At 31.0% G+C, this 24,197-nt stretch overlaps 4 protein-coding genes across 11 annotated transcripts; 1 reads left to right on the forward strand and 3 right to left on the reverse strand.

Moving 5' to 3' along the window:
• Positions 1 to 2,380: 2,380 nt before the first annotated feature.
• On the reverse strand, positions 2,381 to 4,375 carry LOC137814316 (HAD superfamily, subfamily IIIB acid phosphatase). The gene is made up of 3 exons (XM_068616986.1): positions 3,864 to 4,375; positions 2,990 to 3,199; positions 2,381 to 2,871 (listed from the first exon to the last, which is right to left on the reverse strand). Exons 1-3 carry the CDS (start codon positions 4,295 to 4,297, stop codon positions 2,694 to 2,696), a joined length of 822 nt encoding a protein of 273 aa, XP_068473087.1. The 5' UTR covers positions 4,298 to 4,375; the 3' UTR covers positions 2,381 to 2,693.
• Positions 4,376 to 8,324: 3,949 nt separating this feature from the next.
• LOC137814320 (large ribosomal subunit protein uL14x/uL14z/uL14y) lies at positions 8,325 to 9,293 on the reverse strand. The gene is made up of 4 exons (XM_068616992.2): positions 9,262 to 9,293; positions 8,893 to 9,177; positions 8,761 to 8,802; positions 8,325 to 8,581 (listed from the first exon to the last, which is right to left on the reverse strand). Exons 1-4 carry the CDS (start codon positions 9,272 to 9,274, stop codon positions 8,499 to 8,501), a joined length of 423 nt encoding a protein of 140 aa, XP_068473093.1. The 5' UTR covers positions 9,275 to 9,293; the 3' UTR covers positions 8,325 to 8,498.
• Positions 9,294 to 10,540: 1,247 nt separating this feature from the next.
• SUVR1 (histone-lysine N-methyltransferase SUVR2-like protein) lies at positions 10,541 to 16,299 on the reverse strand. 7 transcript variants are annotated; one of them, XM_090303710.1, is made up of 13 exons: positions 16,118 to 16,299; positions 15,861 to 15,969; positions 15,480 to 15,686; positions 15,354 to 15,389; positions 14,743 to 15,241; positions 14,265 to 14,402; positions 13,985 to 14,154; positions 12,964 to 13,785; positions 12,544 to 12,806; positions 11,704 to 11,770; positions 11,528 to 11,578; positions 11,095 to 11,191; positions 10,541 to 10,771 (listed from the first exon to the last, which is right to left on the reverse strand). In XM_090303710.1, the coding sequence occupies exons 3-13, from the start codon at positions 15,660 to 15,662 to the stop codon at positions 10,755 to 10,757; spliced, it is 2,343 nt and encodes a 780-aa protein (XP_090159836.1). In that variant the 5' UTR covers positions 15,663 to 15,686; positions 15,861 to 15,969; positions 16,118 to 16,299; the 3' UTR covers positions 10,541 to 10,754. The 7 variants fall into 7 exon arrangements, with proteins under 7 accessions (XP_090159836.1, XP_090159828.1, XP_068473096.1 ...); XM_090303702.1 differs by having other exon boundaries at positions 15,348 to 15,389; XM_068616995.1 differs by lacking the exon at positions 14,265 to 14,402.
• Positions 16,300 to 22,341: 6,042 nt separating this feature from the next.
• On the forward strand, positions 22,342 to 23,932 carry LOC137814322 (plasmodesmata-located protein 3). Of its 2 annotated transcripts, none has more exons than XM_068616997.2 (2): positions 22,342 to 23,250; positions 23,446 to 23,932. In XM_068616997.2, the coding sequence occupies exons 1-2, from the start codon at positions 22,515 to 22,517 to the stop codon at positions 23,583 to 23,585; spliced, it is 876 nt and encodes a 291-aa protein (XP_068473098.1). In that variant the 5' UTR covers positions 22,342 to 22,514; the 3' UTR covers positions 23,586 to 23,932. The 2 variants fall into 2 exon arrangements, with proteins under 2 accessions (XP_068473098.1, XP_068473099.1); XM_068616998.2 differs by having other exon boundaries at positions 22,385 to 23,250; positions 23,452 to 23,932.
• The last annotated feature ends 265 nt before the right edge of the window (positions 23,933 to 24,197 follow it).

Here is a 24,197-nt window from a genome sequence, read left to right on the forward strand (position 1 = left end):
TATGGAAACTATATGTACATGGACTACCAATTTTAGAAAGAATAATTATTCAAATGTGTCATTATAAAAACAATTAAGAATCATAATCAATAGAAAAAGTTATATTTTTCATTCATGCAAAATATTACTTAATAATATTAAAATAAAAATTAATTGTAACATTTAGTTTAATTGTTTATAATATTACTTTTCATTTAATTACAATCCCATTGAATTAATACTAGTTTCTATCACAATTATTTTTTTCATGTAATTATAATCACATTAAATTAATATTTAAATATAATAATTAAATTAATTTTAAAATTATAAATAATTGAAGTGCTAATAAAAGCTTATAAAAGTGCAACACTTTAAGAGTATAGTAAAACTTGTAAAAAAATTTAGGAAGTTTATTCCTGCACCCCTACATTCTTTAAAATATCAAAATTACTTTTTCACAGTTTTATGTGATTCCAAAATTACTTTTTCACAGTTTTATGTAATTCCAAAATAAGGTTATCGTAAGTAAAGAGTGTTTTATGTGATTCCAAAATAAGGTTGTCGTAAGTATTTTCAAAATAGGAAATCTTGAAGACAAAAAATCCTTTCAGAATATTCTTTCCTAAATATTTTTTTTTTATTTCTGAATTGACAAATCCAAAATTAATAAAATGTGTTCTGAAAAATATATTCCAGAAATATTTCGAAAAGAACTATCTAAAAGTTATTTTTTAAAATAGATAAAACAGTTTTCTTCGAACATGATGAAATGGAAAAAAAAATTTGTTAGAATGTTGGATGTGATGTTAATTTTTAAATAATGTTGTAGTTTTGACACAAAATTCATGCAAGGATTTAATTTGTTTTTATTTTTATTTTTATTAAAGTGTTAATTGCTGAAAATATATTCTTCAAAAAAGAATTGTTGAAAATATATAACACTTGCAAAATGTTATTTTGTAGGGCATAAAATAAGAAAGGCAGAGAAAGTGGAAAGAGGTAATAAATAATGTTATGAGAAATAAAGACTCAGATAGAAAAAAAATAACAAATTTCACCGCTAAAAAGTTTTTAGATTTAATTAAATTTTTATTTTTATTATAAAATTTAGTATTTCTAATTAAGTATTTATTAATTATTTTTATTAAACATATAAAATATTTATATTTTTTAATTGAGTTTTTGTTGTTTAGTTTCTTAACTCGACATGTAGTTGTTGTTTTGTCTCATCATGTCTTTAAATGCTAAAAATTATGAAATTTTGTAATTAATACAATAACGATATGATGATTTTTATTATATTTTCTTATATTTCTTATTTTAATGCAATCAATCAAAACTATCAAAAAGTGCATGTGACAATAATGATTATATAAACCATGTTTTTAATTAAATCAATAAAACTCAATTATTAAATAATCATAATATCATTTTATATTAATAAAAAAATTATATTTTCTAATACATCACTAAAAAAGATAACAACTAGAAATTCAATTAAAATACTTAAATTTATTCATGAAAAAATTAGAACTTAAGTTTGTATAACAAAATTATATCACCAACAAAAATTATGTGATACTACCAAAGAAGATCAAAACTTAACTTTTATGCACGAGTGAAAATGAAATATATTATTTTCTGGATATAAATGAAACTTAAAAAAAGAACAAACCAAATAAATAGTTTAATTTGCAAAACTAAAGATAAAAAATGAAATGGAAGAAAAGTGAGATGTGTGAATATAATAATAATAATGGGATTATCTACTGTCATCATTAAGACCCTACACCTTTTTTTTCTTATAAATTATATTTGGACAATAAGAGTGTATACCTATAAAACAAGAACTTTTGCCAAAAAATTTTATCATGCACCTTAACATTATATGAAATTGACGAAAATCTCTTTTTTAGCTTCTTAATAGGAGTGGAGAATGCAAGTCAAAATATATTTCGAATTTAGTATTCTATAATATATTTATAGATTTATATTTATGAAATATTTTTTTGGATTAGGCTTCTTAGAATTATATTTTTGTCTAATTTTTTTCAAACTCAATTTTTTAAATATATTTTTTATTTTGTTTTCCATAATTATTTTTTCCTAATGTATTATTTATACATTACAAGAAAATCATGAAATAGAGACTAATTTTATAGACTAAAAATAATTAGTTGTTGTAGTGACTAAATTAGAGACCAGATACTAAACACAATCTTTGTTTATAAATCTAATTATTTAAATAATTGGTAGTTAAATATTGGTCACTAATTAGATACAAATTTAAAAACTATTTAACAATAATATAAATTAATTTTTAAAAAAATTAATGGATCAATTTGTGTTGCAATAATTAGTCAGCAATAAATCCATAAATATTAGGTATTCAAAAACATATTGAAAAGCATGTCATCAACACTTTGAAAATTGCTTTTATATATTTTACATTGCATCTAGTCCTAGTGAGGAAGAAAAGTAGAAAAATAGAGCATAGCCATGATTCTTTGTTTGGCAAAGAAGAAGTAAAGCTAGCATGACCCTTTTTTAATAAATAGCCTTTTCCCTTTTTCCACATGTTTTTTTACAATGGAGTAAGAAGATTTCCATTGTGATAAACCTTTGACATAGATGAAGGGACAAAAGCTTGTGGTAATGGTGATAAAGGTAAAAGTTTTATATATATATATATATGATGGAGATTGAGAAATTTATGCTTTATAGTAAATGGAATTGGGTAGTTTGAATGTTCTGTTTGGGATAGGAAGTCCATCAAAAGTGCTCCATTGATCTCCAACAATGCCCCATATACGATGACCTTCATCAACCAATTCTTGTCTCACCTTAGAATTGTATCTTTTTACTTCCATCAATTCATCATCAAAACCCCTGCCAAGTTATTCAATTTTGTTAGGGATACTGTGCTAAATTTCTTACTGTAGGACATTAGGGTCCCATAACTAAGTGCTCAATTTCTGACAGAAACCGTTAACATTGAATTGATTACCTCAATTTAAGAGTAGCCCAACCATGGTACCCAACATTGACTAGGTTGTCTACTGTTGCAGATCTAAGGATTTCCTTTCTTGAAGAAACCAGAAAGATTTTGAAGCCTTTGTTCTTTATTTCATGGAAGAGCTCCAATGTGTGATCAAGAGCTGGTGCCTTGCTTTGCTTCATCCATGCTTCTAAAGATGTTGCATTCAACTTTTCTCCCCTGGTGTATTTTAATGTTAATAATCAACAACAAATTTCATAATCAACAACATCAAAAGAAATTTGTCCATATTGCTTTCGTTACAGAACAAACACAAACAAGTTATGTGCAACTCTTGATTTCAAGTATTTCAAAATTAAATACCAATTCTTTACACTTTTTAGATTCAAATGAAAGGAGATTTGTTATCCTGGCTACATCAGATTAGCTTAGTGACCTAATTCACCTTTCTTTCTTTGAATAATCTTCACAAAGAATTTTGGCTAAATTATTCTAACAACTTTGGGAACTTTCGTCAGTGGAAATAAAACAATGTGGAGTGACTTACACACGTCACTATATGACGCATCACAGATTGCACTTCCTTGGTAAAAGACACAGCAAATATAAACAAATTGAACCAACAAAAATGAATTGATTCCACAACATCTTCACCATTAATGACATGAACTAGTTTTGCACCACTTGGACAAAAATAGCAGCAACTGAATCTACTCGACATGGTGTCATAATCATCATGTCTACTGTAAACTAGTTAATGCTTGAAATCTGAACGGTTCCCATGATTATACTAGATTAGAGTAACACCAAAAGTTAATTACATGTGTGTGCACTATATATATATATAATAAAAACAAAAGGCTTAGTAGTATTAGGCACTTACCCAAAACCATGCTTCTTATAATAAGGAATTGTGGACAAAAGGGTGTCGTCAATATCAAAAATCCAGGAATCTTTGCCATCACCTTTCAAAGTGCAGTACCCACTGAGATAGAGCCTAATCTCTTCCACTGCCCTCAGAGAGTCAGCTTTGTACTGAGATGAAGTCATGTACTTCTTCACGTGTTGCACACATTCTTGAGGAACAACTCTGAACCCCCTAATGTTGTTTAGTTCAACATTTATCCTCCAACTCTCACAGTAGCTCTTCAAGTTGTCTCCAACCACTTTCTCCCCCCATCTTTGGTTCAGTATATTCCATTCTGGACTCACTTCCTCAACCCTTTTTCCCCATAGGTTCAGTATGTTCCATTCTGGACTCACCAGACCAATGAAGAGGCCTAATATGATCAGTGAGAGTGCCAGACACTTGGCCATTTGACAGAGAGGGATGGATGAATTCTGTGAAAAAGGAAACTGAGTGAAGAAAATACATATAGGCGTGAAATGGAGTGTGGGACACACAGTGACTATAGCTAGGTGATCATTCTTGTCCAACACATTAATACACCAGTTGATTTTGAGTGTACAAATTTTACCAATGATGTAAAATTTACATAAAACAGTGTGAATTAATCGACATTATAGTATAATATACATGGCCTTTTAAGGATATGTGAAATTGTAGACAAAAATCATTGTCTGCATATAATTTTAGTGGCAAATGTAACATGCAAGCTTGAAAAACAAACATAGAAATAGTATTTTGAATTGCTTAGTAATTCAAAGTTTGGGGTGAAAACTCGAAAGTAGTATACCAGTACTTTGTACAGTTGGATAATTGACAACTAGTTTTAGTCATTCATAATTACAAGTATTAACTTCAATAGCACTCATTAAATGGCCTGCATGTGAGCCTTATTATTTCGTTCCACTTTGTTGGTTGTGTTTGCTAATCATATTTACTAAATACATAACCTGATGTAAAGAAAATAAATACATGAGTGTTTCTATACATATATTATTAAGAAAAGAACTTAAAATTAACTGAACAAGTAAAACCGACTTATAAAATTTACACTAACTTATATATCCATGGCTACCTTTTACTAAATTATTATTATTAGAAACTACTGTTGTATATAGGTTTATACATAAAATTGAAACTTGTTTATGCCGCAATAGAGAATTTCAATCAGAAGCATTAATCATACTACCTTGTTGCACCTCACTTATTAGTAAGGATTCAAATTATTTGATGTGTGTTCATCCGTATTCCAGGTTGGAAGAAAACTTCTTTCGGCTAACTTTTACGCACTCTTTAAGAATTTTGGGTCAGTCCATCATCATTGCCACACATCACGGGCACCTTTTTGGAAAGACGGTGAAATGTTATCATTGATATTGACAACACTAATAAAAGTCTTTAGTAGTTTTGTTATATTTATTAGTCTGTTATTCTTTTGTATTTCTGCTACATAAGATCTCAGTATACAAATCATTCATTCTGTTATTGCCATGGACAATATTCTGAATCCGAATCCTAGTTGTGTTTGAAAAGATGTTTATAGGTCCTTTAATCTCTGGATTGCCATAGGGCAGAGACATAGTGACATACAGGTGTTTTAGGAAATGATTGAATCGCTAATTAGGTTGTTTAAGAAAAGGATTAACAGGGGGCCAGAAGGGAAATAAAGTAAGCTGAATAATATTGTACATGTTCCAGCTAAGGGAAGCAATTTTTCAAACTTTTGTACCTTTATTTTGTTGAAAAATAAATGAGGTACTGATATGGGGTAGTGGATCTTTATTTTCCTAAGAGGACATCTCATCACATGTAGTGAGACCCTTACCACTGTAAAATGAAATTTGAACAGATTCCAGAGAGAAGAGAAGAAATCTGTGATCACAATTCAATATATATATATATATATGCTCATCATAACAAAGGATTGAATACAAATGGCTAAAGCAAGTTTGCATATGCAAAGTATGAGTATACTAGAAAGAGAACAAAATGTAGGAAAACTTATTATTCATCTTAAGAAATGTAAATTCAAATTTCACTGTTGATGATGTAAACCTTAATGAGTAATATATAAGTACTTTTGAAAACGTTCTTTGAATAGTGAAACCATACATCTGATGAACGCCTGGACACAAATTGTGTGCAAACTTTTGATCATAAAAATGACCAAAGGGGAAGATTCTAAAGACAAGACATATCATCAGCCAAGAAGAGGAGGAGGCGTGTGGATATGGTCGTTTGAAGGGCCATCACTGAAGTTGAGGCAATAACTGCGAAAATCATAGCTGTACTGTGGACCTCTCTTGTGCCACCCCGTAGTTTTCTTCCACCTATGCTTCAACTTGCAAACTAGCTGTCTGAGAACTCTTGATGAAGTGCCACAACCAAGTAACCTCTTTCTTGGGACATTACCAAGGGTCACTAAAGGGCTAACTCTCATTTTTGCTTTGAACTGAAGCTTCAAGAACTGAGTCCTTTGAGGGATATAAAACTGTGACATCTTCCTTCTGCTGGCTATGCTAGCTAGCTTCACATTTAAGATCAAGTGACAACATGTGATGCTATTAGACATGCATCATGAGGAATTAGACTAGATGAATGCATTATGAAAGGTAGGTTATCAAATGTGGACCACACAGTATAGGGTGTCAAGTTTTTATTTGCTGGAAATGAAGAGCATGATCATCATGAACACTGCATCAAGTGATCAAACTTTAGTTTGTGGCCTTTTCAAAGATTAATAATGTCCCCAGCATGGAATGGATTGAAAATAAGCCGTCAAGTGGTGTAACATCAATGAAGTGCTCAAGCACTTTTTTGAAGAGTCTTCTATACGGGTGTAGCTCTACCCACTAGAACTTGCTATCTGCATCCTTTGTGATTTACCCTTTTTTGCTCAATGGTTTGGCAAGTTCCTCTTGTGCTCCAAGGTATGAAAACAACCAGATCAGAATCACTAGCTTTAGCTTTGTTTCATGCAGTGATGTAAATGAAATGAAGTCCACCAATAAGGGTAGGATTGAACTACCTCGAACAAGGCCTTTTCCACTTGGGTTCAATTTCTGCTACTTATGCATTTATCCTTCATGAATTTATCACTAACAAATTTAAATTTGCGGCATAGATGCCATGTCATGCAAACCTCCCATCACAAAAATTTGGGTTAAAAAAAACAAATTCTCAAAGAACTCAGTTTGATTTGAGGGACAGATAATGTCATTGCTTAAATAAAGTGTAATGTAAAGTTACAAACAAAATGTGCGTTCATATTTCATTGAACCATCCTACAACTGTATATCATTATTTTATTATATAACATGTTTTAATTTTTATTATCTGAATATTATATTATTAAAAAAGTTATCAAATAGTTGTTTAAAAACAACAGTTGATTTCAAATGATATTTTCCAAAGAAATAAAAAAAAAGTTGGAATCCCAAAACCTGATTTCAACGTTAACGGAACTCTTCAAAAAAATTGAGGGAATGTTTAGGATGATTGTATAGTGTTTAGGGTTCAATATAAGATCAATTAAAACTCTTTCACAAAATTTCAAGTTATGCCAAATAAATAAAGTTCATTTAGAAAATTGCAGTATTTTGTGAATTGTGTTACTTGTTAATTCAAGTAGACATTATTACTTTTCCTCTCTTCTGTCAATTGAATCAGTTGGATCAGATGGAAAACATTTAAGTAACCTTTTAAGGAATACAATGAATTTTAAAAAAATATATAAATTAAAATCATTCTTCCGAAATAATTCAAAAAGAAAAACCATTCGTTTTAATCAAGACCTTTTTACAATAGCAAATCCTCACAACTATTCAAATTTAATTGAATAAAATGCTGCGATAATTATCTACTTTAGTCGTTTCAAAAACAAATAATATTCCACGGTTCTGTAGGATGAAATGCTAAATTATAATAACCAAATTTCAATAGCTTTGCTCATAATAAGGTGTTATTCTTTCACAACAATTTTGTTTTCAGTAACTCAAACAAAAATACTTTTATGCAAGTTTTATCCCTTAATAAATTGGAAAAGGGATTAAACGACCTAAGGCTCAAGGCAGTTGGAAGAAGAATATAGCTGGGACACACAAAAACAAATTAAATGGGTAGTTAGATTTTTAAACTAAAAATTCCAGTTTTTTCATAATAGGGGAAAGGGTCAGTGTTACCTTCTCTAGGACTTCAAAAAAAGAAAATGACAAGATCTACAATTAAATTTTATCACACTACTCCAACAGCTTAAGAAAATTAAAACCTAACAAATGCATGCCACATGACTGCAATACAACCAGACAATTCTTGCAGAACAAGGCATGTTATCCCTCTCTCGTCTAAACATCATTCGAAAATACAAATAAATTCATGCACTCACAATGATAAGCAACATATCAAAGCAAATTAAACAATAAATTAAGATGAGAAGAATAACCAAAAAACCAGCTCTTATAAACTATCAATATCTCCCATCAAAACACTTCTCACTGAGAAGTCAAACAAAGACAAACTATATGTGACGCATTGTCTGCAATTCAACCTAAATAAATATTAAAAAACAACTTAAAGTAAAGAAAGACATTACAAAAACACTAGAAACCCAACTTAAACAATAGCATTGGCAGCACTTGCAATTCTGGGCCAGAGATCAGCACACTCCTTTCCAATTGGTCCGGTAATAGCAGAACCTACAAATTCAAGTGACACTCCATCAAACACAAAACCCAACAAGTAACACTGCATAACATGACCATTAATAGCAAAAACTCAATCACAAACACTAAACGCATTTAAAGAACAACAACAATTCAAATTGCAACTAAACACTATCGAGAGAAGTTCCATAAGTAAATTTCACTGTCCATACCTTTCATTTCACCTTTTGGATTCACGATAACACCGGCATTATCTGCAAACCAAAACGGACAAATAAAAAATCATTCGAAAACAACAACGTAATAAAAAAAACATCAATCAAAGGCGAGAGAAAGTGCAATACCTTCGAAGTACATGAATACTCCGTCCTTTCGGCGCCATGGCTTGCGCTGACGGACGATGACGGCCGGCAACACCTTCTTACGGAGATCGGGCTTTCCCTTCTTGACGGTGGCCATAACCATGTCTCCAACACAAGCCGAAGGCAACCTGTTCAGCCTCCCCTTGATCCCCTTCACTGAAATGATATAGAGGTTCTTGGCGCCAGTGTTGTCGGCGCAATTCACCGTCGCCGCCACCGGCAGACCCAGTGACATCCTAAACTTGTTCCCCGCCGATCCTCCGCGACCTGAAACGCCATAAAATGGTTAATTAAGACACGATGATCGATTTCGAGAGTAATTAATCAACGCATTCGACTGTTAAAACGAACCTCGCTTCGACATTGTTGCGTCTCGGTTGAACAACAAACCCTAGGGTTGCTTCTTTCTGTTCTATATATACATGCTGACTAGGGTTTAATCGCCATGGGCCTGGGCTTGGCTCTTATTTCGGCCCATTACTATTCCAGGCCAGTTTCAGTGTTTAATATATTTAGGAATTATATATGGAGTTTTATTTTATGCACACGCATGTGACAAAATATAAAATGTAGTTTAAGAAAACTTTTTTTAATTAAGTTTCACTCTAGTTTAATATATTTATTCTCTATGTTTTGGATAATGAAAATGAGATTGGTCTATCTATTTTCAATAGCTAAAATTTATTAATACAGTTGTATATGAATTTTTAAAAATAAATAACAAAAATATAATTTTATAAATGGATAATAACTTGTTTACAAAAATACTGATATACTCTTTATAAATTAAAAATAAAACTGTATTAATAAATTTTTTCACAGAAAGTATTTTAAAAATGCATCTATTAAGTAAATATTTATATTTTCATTCGTTAGTCGCACCTTATCTAAGAACCAAAATATAAATACACTCTAAAAGAAAACTTTCAAGAGTAATTTAATAGAAGAATTTTGATTATGTAGATACAGATATTTTAGTCTATGTCATCTACACATCTTTATCTTAATTATAAGATAATATTTTGAATTCTTTTTCCTTTCTATAACACTATTTTCTAATTGCCCCCAGTATTAATTATTTTTTACCAAAATATCCTTAATTATTTTACTTCATAAATAATAAATGTTACAAATTGCTTCTGGGCATAGAAAATCAAGAAATAAAGAAGTTAATTTTAAAAACAAAAACTCTACCATTATTATTATTTTTCCATGCATTAACAACCATTCATCTACATCTAGATTTAAAAGTTAATTTTGATTTTTCGTCGTTTACCTTTGCAATTTTCTACCGAAGTGTGGACTCTCAAATGAAATATCATTGCTTTAGTCAGTTTTCAATCCATTTTCTCTTTTAAGTTGTATTATTCTTCTTACTTTGTTTTGTAATTTCAATTCTATCTTTATTTATTTGATTCGTCCCATTAATGTTCTTGTATTTTTATAATGATTTAAAAAATTTATTCAATAATTGTTTTGAGGCAAATTTCTCATTATTTTTTATGATTTGAAACAAATAAAGATATTCAACTCTTCTTGATTTATATACCCATTAGTTAAATAATTCTATACTATATACCCGTTTCCGTTAATACTTCATGCATTATGCTTAACATAAACTCGGACAGAATTATTAATGCCTAAAGGCTACTTTCTTTCTTGATTTTTCTGAGATGACTGCAGTTTTCAGAAGGCTGTTAATAGTAACTTGTATCCAACCTCCAAGCAAAAAATAATGGAAAGTAAAAACACAAAAATGACTAATTCAGTTGGTTGGAACTTGTTCCTATTACTAGCATCATCAGACACAAAACTGGTTTGGCAGAGAATGGTCATCATGCAACTCACGATCTGAGGGATCCTGCAATACAAAAGCGTAAATCAATTAGTGAAATTATGATAACGATTAAACCATGAATTAGTAGCAAACATACACTATTTAAATATAGTAAGTTGAGACCACCCTAATAACTAATGAGTGTTTTGCAATCACACAGGTAAAGCATCAAACTGTTCAGCTTGGTTCAAAGCTCAAATTTGTTTTGAACGTCTGAATCCTCACCATTACTCAACCAGACTAATAATTGTAAAGAAAATAGGGAGTGAAAATTGAAATAACAGAAATAACATGTCATATTTTTATGTTGAAGGCAAAACAACACATAAATGGGAGAATGAACTAACTATTTGATCGCTTAATATTCCTGCAGAATTTACTGCCACATCTGCACCGGAAAAGCTCAACAGACTCATCGTCATCATCAAAGTTGATGCCGTAATCCTGCAGATACACCATGCATATAAGCTTTCCATTACAAAAAAAGGCCCTTGACTAATTACACAATTTGAAGTGAACTCTACATAAAAATGATAACCTATGATGTTTGGTAACAAATGGCCTGCCAACCAAACTACCTAGTATACATGGTGGCATTACCAATTAGTAACCAGAAACAAATAAAACCTATATTTTGATAATGAATTACTCAAATTAACTCAACCTTTGTTGCCAATGCTCTACTTAATATATCAGACCAATTAGTACGAACTACACAAAGAAACTGCAGGAATCAGTGCAATATATTCACCAAACATGTTAAAGAACAAACTCACGCACCCAAGTGAGTTCTTCTTGGGCTGCTATTTTTCTGGATGCAAAGAACGCAAACTGCACATTTGAACACATTAAAAATATCAGCAAGAATATTTCTGTTCTATAGAGCATTCTCCCGAAATGCCAACAAAGGTAATTAAAAAGTGGAAATGGAATTAGTGGGTTTGCTAACTTCTCACATGATAGTACTGATGAGTTGGGCACTCAACTTCAACTGGGATCTCAATCAAGTTTGCATCCAAGCATCTGCAAAAATGAAGCAGAAATACTAAAAATCTTCTGATTTACAATAGACAGATAATGAGTACAATGTCTGCACAGCCACATGGAAGTGTATTGTTAACATACCATCAACCCAGTGATTTTACTATTTTCATAACTTCATATACAAATCTTCAATAGCACGATGGAATTTTCATAATTAAAAGTGAAATTGAAAATCAAAACAGAAAATATTTTCTTTAAATGAAAAAATTCTAAAAAATTTACTTATCATAAAATCAATTTCAATAGCTGCAAAATTGATTTTAATAACCTAAAATCTAAAATAATGCATTACAATCACGGTAAATACCAACTTTTGTTGAGGAAAAAGTCGTTTGTATGTGCCAAACCAAGCAACAAACCACTTATATTAATTTCAAAAAAACTCACATGAAACAGTAATATTTACTTCTTTTAATAAAGATCACTAATAAGAGATAATCAACCCAGTGGTTTTGTGATATTACACAAACACCTGATTTTTTTCTACCCCTACAATTACGTCCCTTAATTGTTTAAAAAACATTACACCAAACACCCTTTTTACATTATCCTTTTTGAAAAACGTTACAATGAGTTTATGTTAAAAACGCAGATATGTTTGTGTAGTTTCACGAAACCTCAAGTGGGGCTGGTGTAATTTACTAAAATAATTATTTTAAACACATAATAAAAAAAAGTACAAAAGTCTCTAGAACTAAAACCTTTATAAATAACTGCAAAAGACACCTGTGAAATATGAGAAACCTCAATACCTGTGATTAATAAATCTAGCAGCATTTCCATATGATGCCGCATATAAGCAAAGAGCTTCCCTATCCTTCACAACTCCTAAATCCCAATCTGCATCCAATAAAACTGGGAAAGTATATTTCCCACTTTTTGGATTTTTCATGTTCCTCTCGTGCAACTCTTTGACAGTTAAAATTTCCCCAACGAACTCGCATACAAATGTGCCTTTTGGAAGATCCTCTAAGGTTCGAAGACCCCACCCTTTTCCGTCTGAAGTTAAAAACACCTGAGTAGCACATAATAGCGAAGGCATATCTAAATAAATTTCTAGCTGGGAAAAATGAATTTGAGAACATAAACAATGAAATAATGTCACCTCAGTGATTTCAACATCATAGACAATACATTTTTTTACTAGTGGCAAAGATTACTTAAATAATCACCTGCAACTTGCAACTTATTCCACGCTGGACAACCCGGTTGCCACACTGTTTTCCACAGCCACATTTGCTCCAGCACTCTTTGATAAACTTCTGCTTTAGGTGTCCTTTACATGGTTCTAAACAATCATCATTCTTTGATCGTTCGAACGGACAAGCTTTGCAATAGAAATAATTTTGGGAATCGCGGTTGATGGCGATACATTCATCCAAGAACGCTTCCTTTAGCAGGCCTTGTGCAGTAAAAGCAAATTCACCCCCAGTTTTATTTGTACAAGGACATGGTTTTGATGACAATACACAATTGCCCTTACAAGTTGAACAACAATCCCCATTCCCAATACGAGATAGAGAAAAATTAACACAAGCATTTCGGTACACAAGGTTTTGGGGTATGTAGTGAAAGGGTGGAGGAAGATCATTAGTAGTGTTATTCACCCATGAAATATTCACTCTTTCTTCACCCTTTGCTAGGTCATTAACATTGTGAACAGCCCTTGCATCATTTTCAGTTGTAAGTTGACATTTTGGAACAACCACTAAGGTACCTGAATATGCGGGTACAGGATCCTCTAGCTCCTTCCCACCATTACTTTGTAAGAAACCATTCGTCCCAAACTTCTTGGAAGCTAGTACAGCATCATCCTGATCACTTGGGTAGGGTAGAGAACTAGGACCTTCAGGTTCAGCCAAGGAAGGAGAAGACCTAACACTGATTGACCCATTTGCCATGACTGGATCTTTATTTTCTCTCACAATGGGTGAAACATTGGTCTCGGATTCCTTTGAAACATCATCAGTTTGTGTTATCTTTACACATTGTTCCTGTGAATTATTATTTGAATCAGTTACAAATTCCAAATGCAGTCACACATCTCTCCATAATTCCAGGACAAAAATAAGGGTCAGAGGTTGTATATAATTGCAGACATGTATACTAAATTATTTTTACAATTTGTTCATGGCTATGCAATTGAAAATCCAGTTCCCAAGAACTGAGCTTGCAGCTTAGAGAAATTTTTACCTCTCCTATAGATGGCAATGCTACATCTACATCAGAAGTTGGTTCTTCAATTGAGGACAAAATAGTATATTCATGCTCAACGTCTTCATCTCTGCACTGTGATACCATAGTATCGTGGTCATCTTTCTTTTCAGCTGCACCCATTAGAGAGTCTCCTCCACTTGGTGGTTCTTTTGAGCGAAAATAAATAAAAATAAAACTCATCAACACAAAGTTTAATGTGGGGTTAGAAACAGAATAGCGAAAAAAAGGTACAAAAGTAGCATCTCTTTGGTTTAACTGAAATACAAGGGAATTTCTGAATCTTCGAAGGAACCAGGGATCTTCCACATAAAGAAGCAACAGCGAAAATGATGATCATATGACAGATTTTCAGGGAAAGTAAAAGTTGTACTGTATGCAATTAGAGACTTGCTTGCTGCATGTGCAAATGAAAGCATGTGGTGAGCTCAGAGCCAGCATTTCAGGGAGGGAAATCAATCAGATTCTATTCCACTGAAACTATTTCACAGCTCAGCCAAAATTGCACATTAACTTCTTTTCTTTTGAGGCCCGTAGGAATTAAAGTCTTTTCCTATATTTTCCTAAGAACAATCCACCTACTCTGTCTGAAGCATAATATTACCAACAAAGTACAGTACTTAACATTGGGTTCAGTGAAAGTCTACAATGAAGTAAAAGTCACCACCAAGATCTCACAAAACAGAAAATGGACAGAAAGTAAGAAGCCACTCATCAAGGCATAGTAAGTTGAATACCATAAGGGATCACAGCAAGGGGAATCTCACAATCTGGCAAATGATCAACAGGCTCATCCTTGGGCTTGATAAAAGTAAATGGAACAATCATTTTGTTATTGACCAACGGAGCAGCTCGTGGTTCAGCTGGTGACTCTTTCAGTGGTTCTGCAAGGGAAGTATGGTCAGACATAGACCTTCCCCCTCTGGGTGTAACTTGAGGTGATACAGGTTGCTTTCCCTTGTTGACAATAACATCTTGTGGGGGAACATGAGGAGCATCATGCCTTGCATTTCCATCAGATAATGCAGCCCTGCTTTGAGGCTGCAGCCTGGGACTAATTTCAGGCACTGTGCCATCTTCCAATTTTGGAATTTTCAACGGAAAGGAGGCTAAATTGTGGACAGGACTAGTTAGAGGGCGTGAAGATTGACCCTCTTGGCCTCTCAAACGCAACCTCTTCAAAGGTCGTAAAGGCTCCTCAAGCATATGAGCTTCTTCATCGTCTACTTCTCTATCCTGGATGTTTGAAAAGCCACAACACATTTCAGCAGCCATAGGTATAATTAAGAGCGAGAAACAAATGCGGACAAACTCAGCAACATAGAATAACAAGAGTTAGTACCACAACCTTCTTGTTTTTGTTACTCTGGTCTGGCTCCAGCAACTGTCAAACCATATCAAGCAATAGATTAGTCACGTAAAGAAATGATCCATTATGTGGATACTGGATAAGTAAGATGATTCCGAAATACACCTTATTTTCTTCCTCCTCAAATATTGCATCAGCCAGAGCCCTGTAACTCTCTTCTTCAATGAGTTCCCAGTTTTTATCATACAATTTAAGCAGCCTCTTCAACACTGGTTTCACTTTTGATTCATGAATCCCGATATTTGCCATTGCCGAAAACGCCGCTGTCACTCTTGGATTCGGCGCCATTTATGATCCGCCAACCGCCACACGCTACAAATTGCAAAGCACAATTAAATTCCAAAGACAATTCACATGGAAGAAAAGATGCAACATAATATTTAAGAGCAATTGAGCTACAGTGCTAAACAACCTTAAGGTACTAAATCGTGAAACAAATAGCAGAGAAGATCTCAGCAAATGAAAAACACAATTAACAATCCATACCTGTAGCCGACAGAGAAAAGGCGGAAATTAACGGTCAAAGAAACTGCAAAAGAAAGTCAAAGCCAGAAATGGAACACGACACATTGCATGGTGAAATAGAACCTGAAACCTGCGAGAAACAAAAGAAATGTGGTAGGAAATGTTGAGGAAGAATATGGAAGGTAACATGCATTTTCTTGATGGTGGGAGGGAAGGGAAATAGGGCAGAATAAGATTGTCGAAAGAGAGAAAAACGTGAGAAACTGGTTTCACTGTACCTGCTATTTCACTCTCAGCTGGTTAGGTTTTACAGTGAGAAGTGAATGAAACTGAACTGTGGCCAGAACGGTGAAGAATCACTCGCTTTCGAACTGTAACAGTCCTTCACCTCCAACACAATCTTTGCATTTTACCTCTAACCTATTTCTTTGTTGTCGAATGAATTTATTTAGGATTAACCAAAATTTTGGTTCCTCTAGCAAAAATATATTTTAACTTTTTTGTAAAATTTAAACATTGTTTTATATATATATATAATCTATAACTATATATATGAAAAAAATTTATAATCATTTCTTTATACAAATATTTTTTGGTTTTACCCTTATTTAATATATATCATCTTAGTACAATAACTTTAAATTATTGTTATATGACAGTTTTTATGTGTTAACTAACTCCTCACTCTTCTTTTACTTTCTTATTTAAAGGCAACAACAGAAATAAATAGATCATACTCTCTCTCACCCTCACACTCCTTCATTCCCACACACGTATTTCAAAAAATTTAATCACTCTCTCGTTTTATTTCAAACAACCTTAAAATCATTATTTTTTTTTATCTTTCATCAAGTGAATCCTAACATATCATCGCACTCTGATCCGAAAATCACAAATAAAAAAAAATAAAAAGTTTGAAAGAGGAAATCAAAACATGTGAAGAAAAAAAAATATTGATTAATCAATTCAAATTTTTTTACATGTTATTTTTTATTTTGAGTCATCCAAAATTATTTTTATATGATATTAAATTTCTATTTAAAAAAAAATACGATACACAATGCACTAAAAATTGTCTTGAGTTTTATAATAAGATTTAAATATTACAAGTAATAAAATAATTGTCTCGTCGACATTAAATCATTTTTTTTTAATTTTTCGTATACAAAATTATTATCGATTTACCTGACCTGCATATTCATTTACCTTATTTGTTTATTTATATTAAAAAGTAATTTCAACTTTTCTACGATATTTTTCACCAATCTTCCAAAAATTATTTATTTATATTAAATGATTATTCTAGTTTCTTTTTTTTCAATATTTGTCAACTAATCATTTTAAGAATATTATTTTTTAAGAAAAAAATATACAAAGAAGTAGCTTTAAATGTCTTTTCTTTTTTATAAATTTGTGACATAAAAGTGTAAAGTAAGAGTTTTACATCATACAAATATTTTTACTAGTACGAAAACATAAAAATCGGTTATATACTTAAACAAAAATAAATTAAGAATTAAAAACTATCAAATTAACCGTAGATATAAAAGTTTTGATATATTTTCTTGACCGTAGTTACAACTATGATTACTGTTAAATATTTATTATTTAAGTTGACCTTTGTCTTCCTTTAACACTAATTTATCTCATCAATAAAAAATCATAAAATATATTAAATGACATTTAATTTGGTGCATAATAATTACACATTAAGTTTTTGGCAAATTTTATGTCTAGTATTTACAAAAAAGAAATGTTTATGGAATCCATAAATATCTACAAATATAAAAAAAAAATAGTTAATATACTTTTAGTTCAATCAAATACGTGTTTTGATTTCGACACGGTAAACTTTTTATTTGTAGTTTTTCTAAAATTAAAAAATATTGTTGACACGTAACTCGAACTAATTAATATTAAAAAAAACATGTTTATTTTACAAAGACTACAAATATATTTAATTACAAAAAAATGTTGTTGACACGTAACTCAGACTAATTAATAAAATGAAATAAATGTGAGATGTTAATTCAGTTAAAATGTGGTAATAATGAAACTGTGTATTAGAAAATAACTAAGTAAATTAGAGTAATTAATATGAATCTAATTTTATTTTTTTAATTAGAAAATCTAAAGATTTTGAAAAAATGATTACATTATTATAATGTTTAAAGATAATCACTACATATAACAATTCAACTTAAACATTTCTTAATAAGAACTAATAGGATGAGATAGATTGGCATTTTGCCGTCTTTCATGGTAAACTTGTAGAGTTGTATTTAACATAAAAAGGAGTTTAAGATAAGATTCAAAATAAAATTTTGTCTCACTAAGTATTTTCAAAGATGCTCAAACTTTACATATTTAAAGTTGTTTCTTATAAGAAAGGAAATGATTGTACTTATTCATGGCCAAGCTTTGACAAAAACTGAAAAAAAAAACATTTTAATTTTTAAAATTCATAATTAGATAAAAAAAAAAAACATAATCAACTTCATGTATTTTCAATATGTTTGTGTCAAATCTTTCATGCTTAACTCACTTTTTTATTATCTTGTTTTTTTTCTATACTAAGACTTTTTTAGACTCCTATTAAATTTCAAAATTTATAAAAGTTTTCGTGCTATGTATCACTATGTAACTTCATCTCAGTTATATTGACACCTCAAACAACAACAATCATTTGACATCACATATGCTAACAAAAACGATACATAGGTAAACTATACATATTCATAAAGAATTATAAGAATAGACTAGATAAAAGCCTATTATACCAGTGAAAAATGGTTTTATATGAATAAATTCTAAATTAGCCTAACTTATCAACACATGCATTTTCTTCACGAAAAATATAAGTAGGTTTAAACTTGATTTTCCACATTAATTAAGACAAATATTTCATCGATTACGAAACATTAACGGAACATTAGTCATAACAGTAAATGCAACACAAACCAAGGCGAAACCACATTTAAGTCAGACATTAGTAAGTCTCATATTTTGAGCTTCATTCATATCATGTATAACTCCATAAAACTCAACAACCATAGTTGTTGTTTGAACGTCAATAAACACAAAGAAAACACCAATAAATTCCCCCATAATTTCACAAAAACTACCTCCACTCTAACAGTTTCATTAGTGTTAGTTTTAACTTAGTGTGGTGAAGGAAACTCTCAGGAAGATGACGAATAACTTTATCACTACAACTATTAATACCAAAGAGCTTAATTACGATCTAACATATCATTATTCATTGATTCTCAATATTTACAAAATTTTATACCTTTTAATACATTTTTGGTTTGGTAAGGTTAATAACAAATTGGGTTAAACGTTATGATTTGTAACTATTTTTATAATTAATGTAATTTTTATTATTATAGAGTTACAATTTTTTTAAATTTTTTACTAATAATACAACAGTATTTATGTCGCACATAATAGATTATTTTCAAATAATAATATCGTTTTTCATTCCCCTATATTTGATAATTGATTATGTTTTTATTCTCATCCCAGTTTTTTTTTTTACGAAGTAATGCTTACATTCATGTTTTTTCTTTTATTTTAAATAAAATAATAATAAATCAGTATTATTAACAAAAAAAATAACATTGATAATAAAAAAATAACATGGTAATAATATAAATAGATAATAAAACTTAAGATTAACAAAAACTGGTTATTTTTAACATTTAATTTTAAAATAAAAACTTTTATTTTATTTAACTTTTTCATTTAAATAACCTTTATTTTCACCCATTTTTATATATTTGTTAACTAAACAATCTACTATTTTCTACTATATTTTTCCTTTTTTTTGGTTATTCTTTCCTCTTTATTACATATAAGCTTAGTATTGATAAATATATCAAAATGTGGTTTAATCTCAACATTTTCTATATTTTAATATTAAAACTAATAACATAGCAATTAAAAGATTTAATTTTAAATTTTATTTATTTAAAATAATGACCTAAGTTAGAAAACATAAGTTGCAATTCAACCGGTTTCACATAAAGCAATTCAAACAAACACAAAACTCTAATACTTTTTCACTAAGTCCAAACCTTAACCACCTTCACAAATTCACTTTTTTTCCTTTGGCATAGTACATTGAAAAATCCAAACTTGAGGATAAACAGGTGAATTCTAATATCAAAACAAGAGAAAAAAAAATCATATACACATTACTGATATTTTCATGTAATATAATACAAAATATTGGTCAAAATAAATTAAAAATTCATAGAACATTTTTAATGAACTTCGTTAACCATGCTACTAAAATGTAACTTTTATTTCTCTCTCTCCATCTCTCTAATTTTCTTTCTTATCTCTTTATTTTTTACTCCATACATAATTTATTTTATAATTTGATCGCACCACGCTTTAACTAAGAAGTTAAGAAACATTTATATCCAAACAAATTCTCAAACTAAGTAAGTTTATATTTGTTATAAAGATTATTTATTATCTATTTTTTCTTAGGATTTAGTTATTAATGTCAGTGGATCAATTGAGAAAAGTAATATTCTCAACTTATCATACTATATACTAAATTTTTGTTTTGTTTAGATAACTTGCATTAGGCTCTTACATTTTAAAATTTATCCATGTTGATAGTCTAAAATTCTGGAGGTTGCCTGGAAACCAAGTAATTAAGGTAAGAGAAACTAACTTTAGTTTTTAATAGTATCCTAAGTTAGAAGATTTGAATGTGAAAATGATGTAGTCCCTATATACTGTGTTGTTTGTTTATATATTGTTTAAACTTGTAGAAATATTATATTTTGATGATTTAATATTTAAGTGTTATTTTTTTTTATGTTAAATAGACTTTAGAATGTTGTGGAATGCGATTTGAATGATATTGTATGAAATTGAATTCATACATCTGGGATAATATATGTCTTGGGTATTAGACCGGGTGTTAGTTTCTGATAGAACTTACTCAATACGAGTCTTTCAGAATACGTCAATTGTTATTCTGTTTGTTAAATATCATGGATGTATAGGTTTATTGGGGATTTATGTGATTACTTTATGTTGGGATTTAAAGAAAATTGAATAAGTGAAAAACTAATAAATGTAATTTGGTTTGCTTTTTTCATTGAATTGTATATATTATAATATTTTATTTTCATTAGCTACCCTTATTTTTTGTTTTTGTGTTGTAAATTGTAATAATGACTAATGAAACAAATGCAAGAGAGTTTGAAGATGTTATTTTGAGTTTTGTATTGTAAATATTGTATTTATGTCAATCGTATAAAAATTTGTAAAACTTGTATTATAATAATTAGTTATGATTTTGGGTGTTAAATATATTATCATATATAATAGTTAATAAAACTCTTAACAATTTTTATAATTTATTAATTTATCAAATTTAATATTATAAAAAGAAAGTGAGATTTGGGAAAATGTTGTTTTTTAATTTTTATATATAAATATTAGTTAATTTGAATAAAATTTAGGTTTTTTTAAATATACATTAAAGTAAATACAATTAAGATTTTTTTTATAAATATTTCTTGCATTAAATCAATAAATTAGTAAACATGAAAATTTTAACAACATTGTTGATCAATGATCGAAAAATGGAACAGAATGTCTAGACAAGAGAATTACACACAAATTAGGTTACATTTTATAATCACTTAATACATTGAACTAAAAAAATAGACAGTATCGAATTCTGAAATATATTACACATTTATTTTTGGAGTAACCGAAACAACATCAAAAGAGGAATTCCACTAATTTGACAAGCAAATAATTTCTAAATTAAAATATTAATATAGTCTCGTGACACAACTGTCCATACATAGTCATTTTTTGCGGATATAAGTATAAAAAATTAAATTAAATATATATTTAGAAGGATTGTGTTATTATAATTCATAATATATAGTATAATTACTGTCAGAGTATGCTAAATAATAGTATTATTTTAGAGTATATTAATGCAGGAAATAATATATAAACATATATAGAATCTTTTAAAACAAACCTCTTTTTTCATATATATATAGAGAGAGAGAGAGAGAAATTATGTATAATTTGTTATACTAAGTCATTATGCATCAATTTTTCATGGAAAGGTCATGCACCTAAATTCAAAATTTTATAGTTTAAAATTACTTAATGCTACATAATTTTAAATTACATAAACATGTATTTAATTATTTTAACTAAAACGAATTTTAATTGCTATATTGCTTTCATAAAAAAAACTTAATTCTTATTATTTTTTCACTTACCTCAAGACATCATTTACAAACTTGAATCTATTTTTACTCACTCTTTCTATATCTAAATAACTCACTTCTCAGTCTTTTCCTCCTTATTTCGTTCCTTTTCACATCCACGTGAAGAATCAAATAATCTAATATCAACATTTATTTTCACCCATTTTTTATTTATTTGTAGGGTGCAATGAAAAGTTAGCTTTAATTGGATCCTTTTTAGTTTTGGTCAAAAAAAAACTCTGGGACTTAACAGCAACAGAAGCACATGATGAAATGGCATTCCCTTTCAATCAAACCCCCAATAATTTAACCTCAAAACATAAACACGAATTAAGCAGACACAGTTAATGACATTGCTTCATTGCTTGCATATAAAAAACAAGAAACACTAACTTCCACAACCACCTCCGAGATGGGTACACTCAAAACAAAACACCACATTCACACGCTCCTCTTTCTCACTGCACTCTTCCTTTTCGTTTCCACACCCACCTCGCTTGCAGACAACACCAACTTGATCTACAAGGGTTGCGCAGACCAGAAACTGCAGGAGCCCTACACGCAGACTCTCAAACCGCTGTTATCGTCCTTGGTGGCAGAGTCGGCGCAAAAGGGTTTCGCCGCGACTACGCAGAACGCGCTCACCGGCGCGTACCAATGCCGGGGGGACCTCACCGCCTCCGACTGCCACAGCTGCGTGGCCAAGATTCCGGACATGCTGGGGCGCCTCTGCGGCGAGGCTTCTGCGGCGGCGCGCGTCCAGCTCAGCGGGTGCTACCTGCGGTACGAGGTGGTCGGGTTCAAGCAGGTTGCCGCGACGGAGCTTCTGTACAAGGTTTGTGGGGGGCGGAGGGTGGTCGACGGCGGGGGGTTCGAGGAGAGGAGGGACGCGGCGTTTGGGATGGTGGAGAACGGCGTGCAGAGCAGTGGGAGCTTGTTCTACACTGGGAGTTACCAGAGCCTCTATGTGTTGGGGCAGTGCGAGGGTAATTTGGGAAATGCAGATTGTGGGGCTTGTATCAAGAGTGCTGCGGAACAGGCTAAGGATCAGTGTGGCTACTCTATTTCCGCTCAGGTTTATCTTCAAAATTGCTATATCAGTTACAGCTTTTACCCCAATGGAGTTCCCACTTCATCTTCTTCCTCAGGTCAGTGCACCATTCTTCAAAAATGAAAAAAAAAACAACTTTTTTTCTTGATGTGATGTGTGTTGGTTATTTGTTCGATTGATTTTTGGATGATTTAATGAGTGGGGTTGTGAAAGGGATTTGCAGGATCTGGGTAGGTGGGGTTTGTGAGAATTGAATAAAAGACTGATTTTTTTGTTTGTGTGTGTTTGGTAGGATCAGAAGGAGGAGGAGGGCATCCACACACGGAGAGGACGGTGGCGCTTGCGGTGGGTGGGGTGGCGGCTCTGGGATTCTTGATTGCTTGCATGCTATGTCTGAAGTCGGTGTTAAAGAGAAGAGGTGGGAAGCGTTAGAATCATCATCACAGTATTATTTTTGCTTTGATACTTGTTCTCATTCTCACAATTTTGTTCTTCAAAGTTGTTTTAATATTAACAAGTGTTTATAAATTTGATAAGACTGATATTTTGGTGAATTGGATCATGTGTATAGAGACACCTTGGGATTCGTATATCAGATTTTAACATCTTAGGTGAATTTGAATTGAATATACTTTTGCCTTTGTATAGTTCTGATCCAAGGGATATTTGTGATGAGTACTGAATGGGATTTGTGGTATGAACAGAAGAAAGTGTGCAATAAATCCCTGTCCCCACTACATTACTTTTTAGCAATGAGATGAGATGACACCTTTTCTTCATTATTATTTTTTTCTCAACACCAGCTTCAGTTCTTGCTTCCTTTACTTGCCATGCGAAGCAAAAGAAAAGTAAAAAGTAAAGAAGTAAAAACTCACACAGTGTGTAAAAATTGCTATAGTAAAAGAAAATGGTAAAGTTGTTCTATAAAGGTTGGAGACAAAACCTTGCACACCATAATTTCTCATTGGTTATCTCTTGGCGTGATTCTCCAGAAGATGTAAAATGTTATCAAAACACATTTTTTTCTTAGTTATTAAGAAATGA

The sequence above is a fragment of the Phaseolus vulgaris genome, chromosome 1 (genome assembly GCF_051622355.1).
Source record: "Phaseolus vulgaris cultivar YP4 chromosome 1, ASM5162235v1, whole genome shotgun sequence".
Classification (NCBI taxonomy): domain Eukaryota; kingdom Viridiplantae; phylum Streptophyta; class Magnoliopsida; order Fabales; family Fabaceae; genus Phaseolus; species Phaseolus vulgaris.

What these genes read in the sequence shown, in the direction of transcription:
- LOC137814322 (XM_068616997.2), top strand. Translation starts at nt 22,515, where the DNA reads ATGGGTACACTCAAAACAAAACACCACATTCACACGCTCCTCTTTCTC. An exon ending in CACTTCATCTTCTTCCTCAG is followed by an intron (nt 23,251 to 23,445) that starts GTCAGTGCACCA and finishes TGTGTTTGGTAG; the next exon opens with GATCAGAAGGAGGAGGAGGG.
- LOC137814316 (XM_068616986.1), bottom strand. Translation starts at nt 4,297, where the DNA reads ATGGCCAAGTGTCTGGCACTCTCACTGATCATATTAGGCCTCTTCATT. An exon ending in TATAAGAAGCATGGTTTTGG is followed by an intron (nt 3,200 to 3,863) that starts GTAAGTGCCTAA and finishes AAAATACACCAG; the next exon opens with GGGAGAAAAGTTGAATGCAA. An exon ending in TGGGCTACTCTTAAATTGAG is followed by an intron (nt 2,872 to 2,989) that starts GTAATCAATTCA and finishes ATAACTTGGCAG; the next exon opens with GGGTTTTGATGATGAATTGA.
- SUVR1 (XM_090303702.1), bottom strand. Translation starts at nt 15,662, where the DNA reads ATGGCGCCGAATCCAAGAGTGACAGCGGCGTTTTCGGCAATGGCAAAT. An exon ending in CCTTGCTGTGATCCCTTATG is followed by an intron (nt 14,403 to 14,742) that starts GTATTCAACTTA and finishes TTGCACATGCAG; the next exon opens with CAAGCAAGTCTCTAATTGCA. An exon ending in GAATAAGTTGCAAGTTGCAG is followed by an intron (nt 12,807 to 12,963) that starts GTGATTATTTAA and finishes TGTGCTACTCAG; the next exon opens with GTGTTTTTAACTTCAGACGG.
- LOC137814320 (XM_068616992.2), bottom strand. An exon ending in AGTATTCATGTACTTCGAAG is followed by an intron (nt 8,803 to 8,892) that starts GTATTGCACTTT and finishes TTTGGTTTGCAG; the next exon opens with ATAATGCCGGTGTTATCGTG. An exon ending in TCCAAAAGGTGAAATGAAAG is followed by an intron (nt 8,582 to 8,760) that starts GTATGGACAGTG and finishes TTGAATTTGTAG; the next exon opens with GTTCTGCTATTACCGGACCA.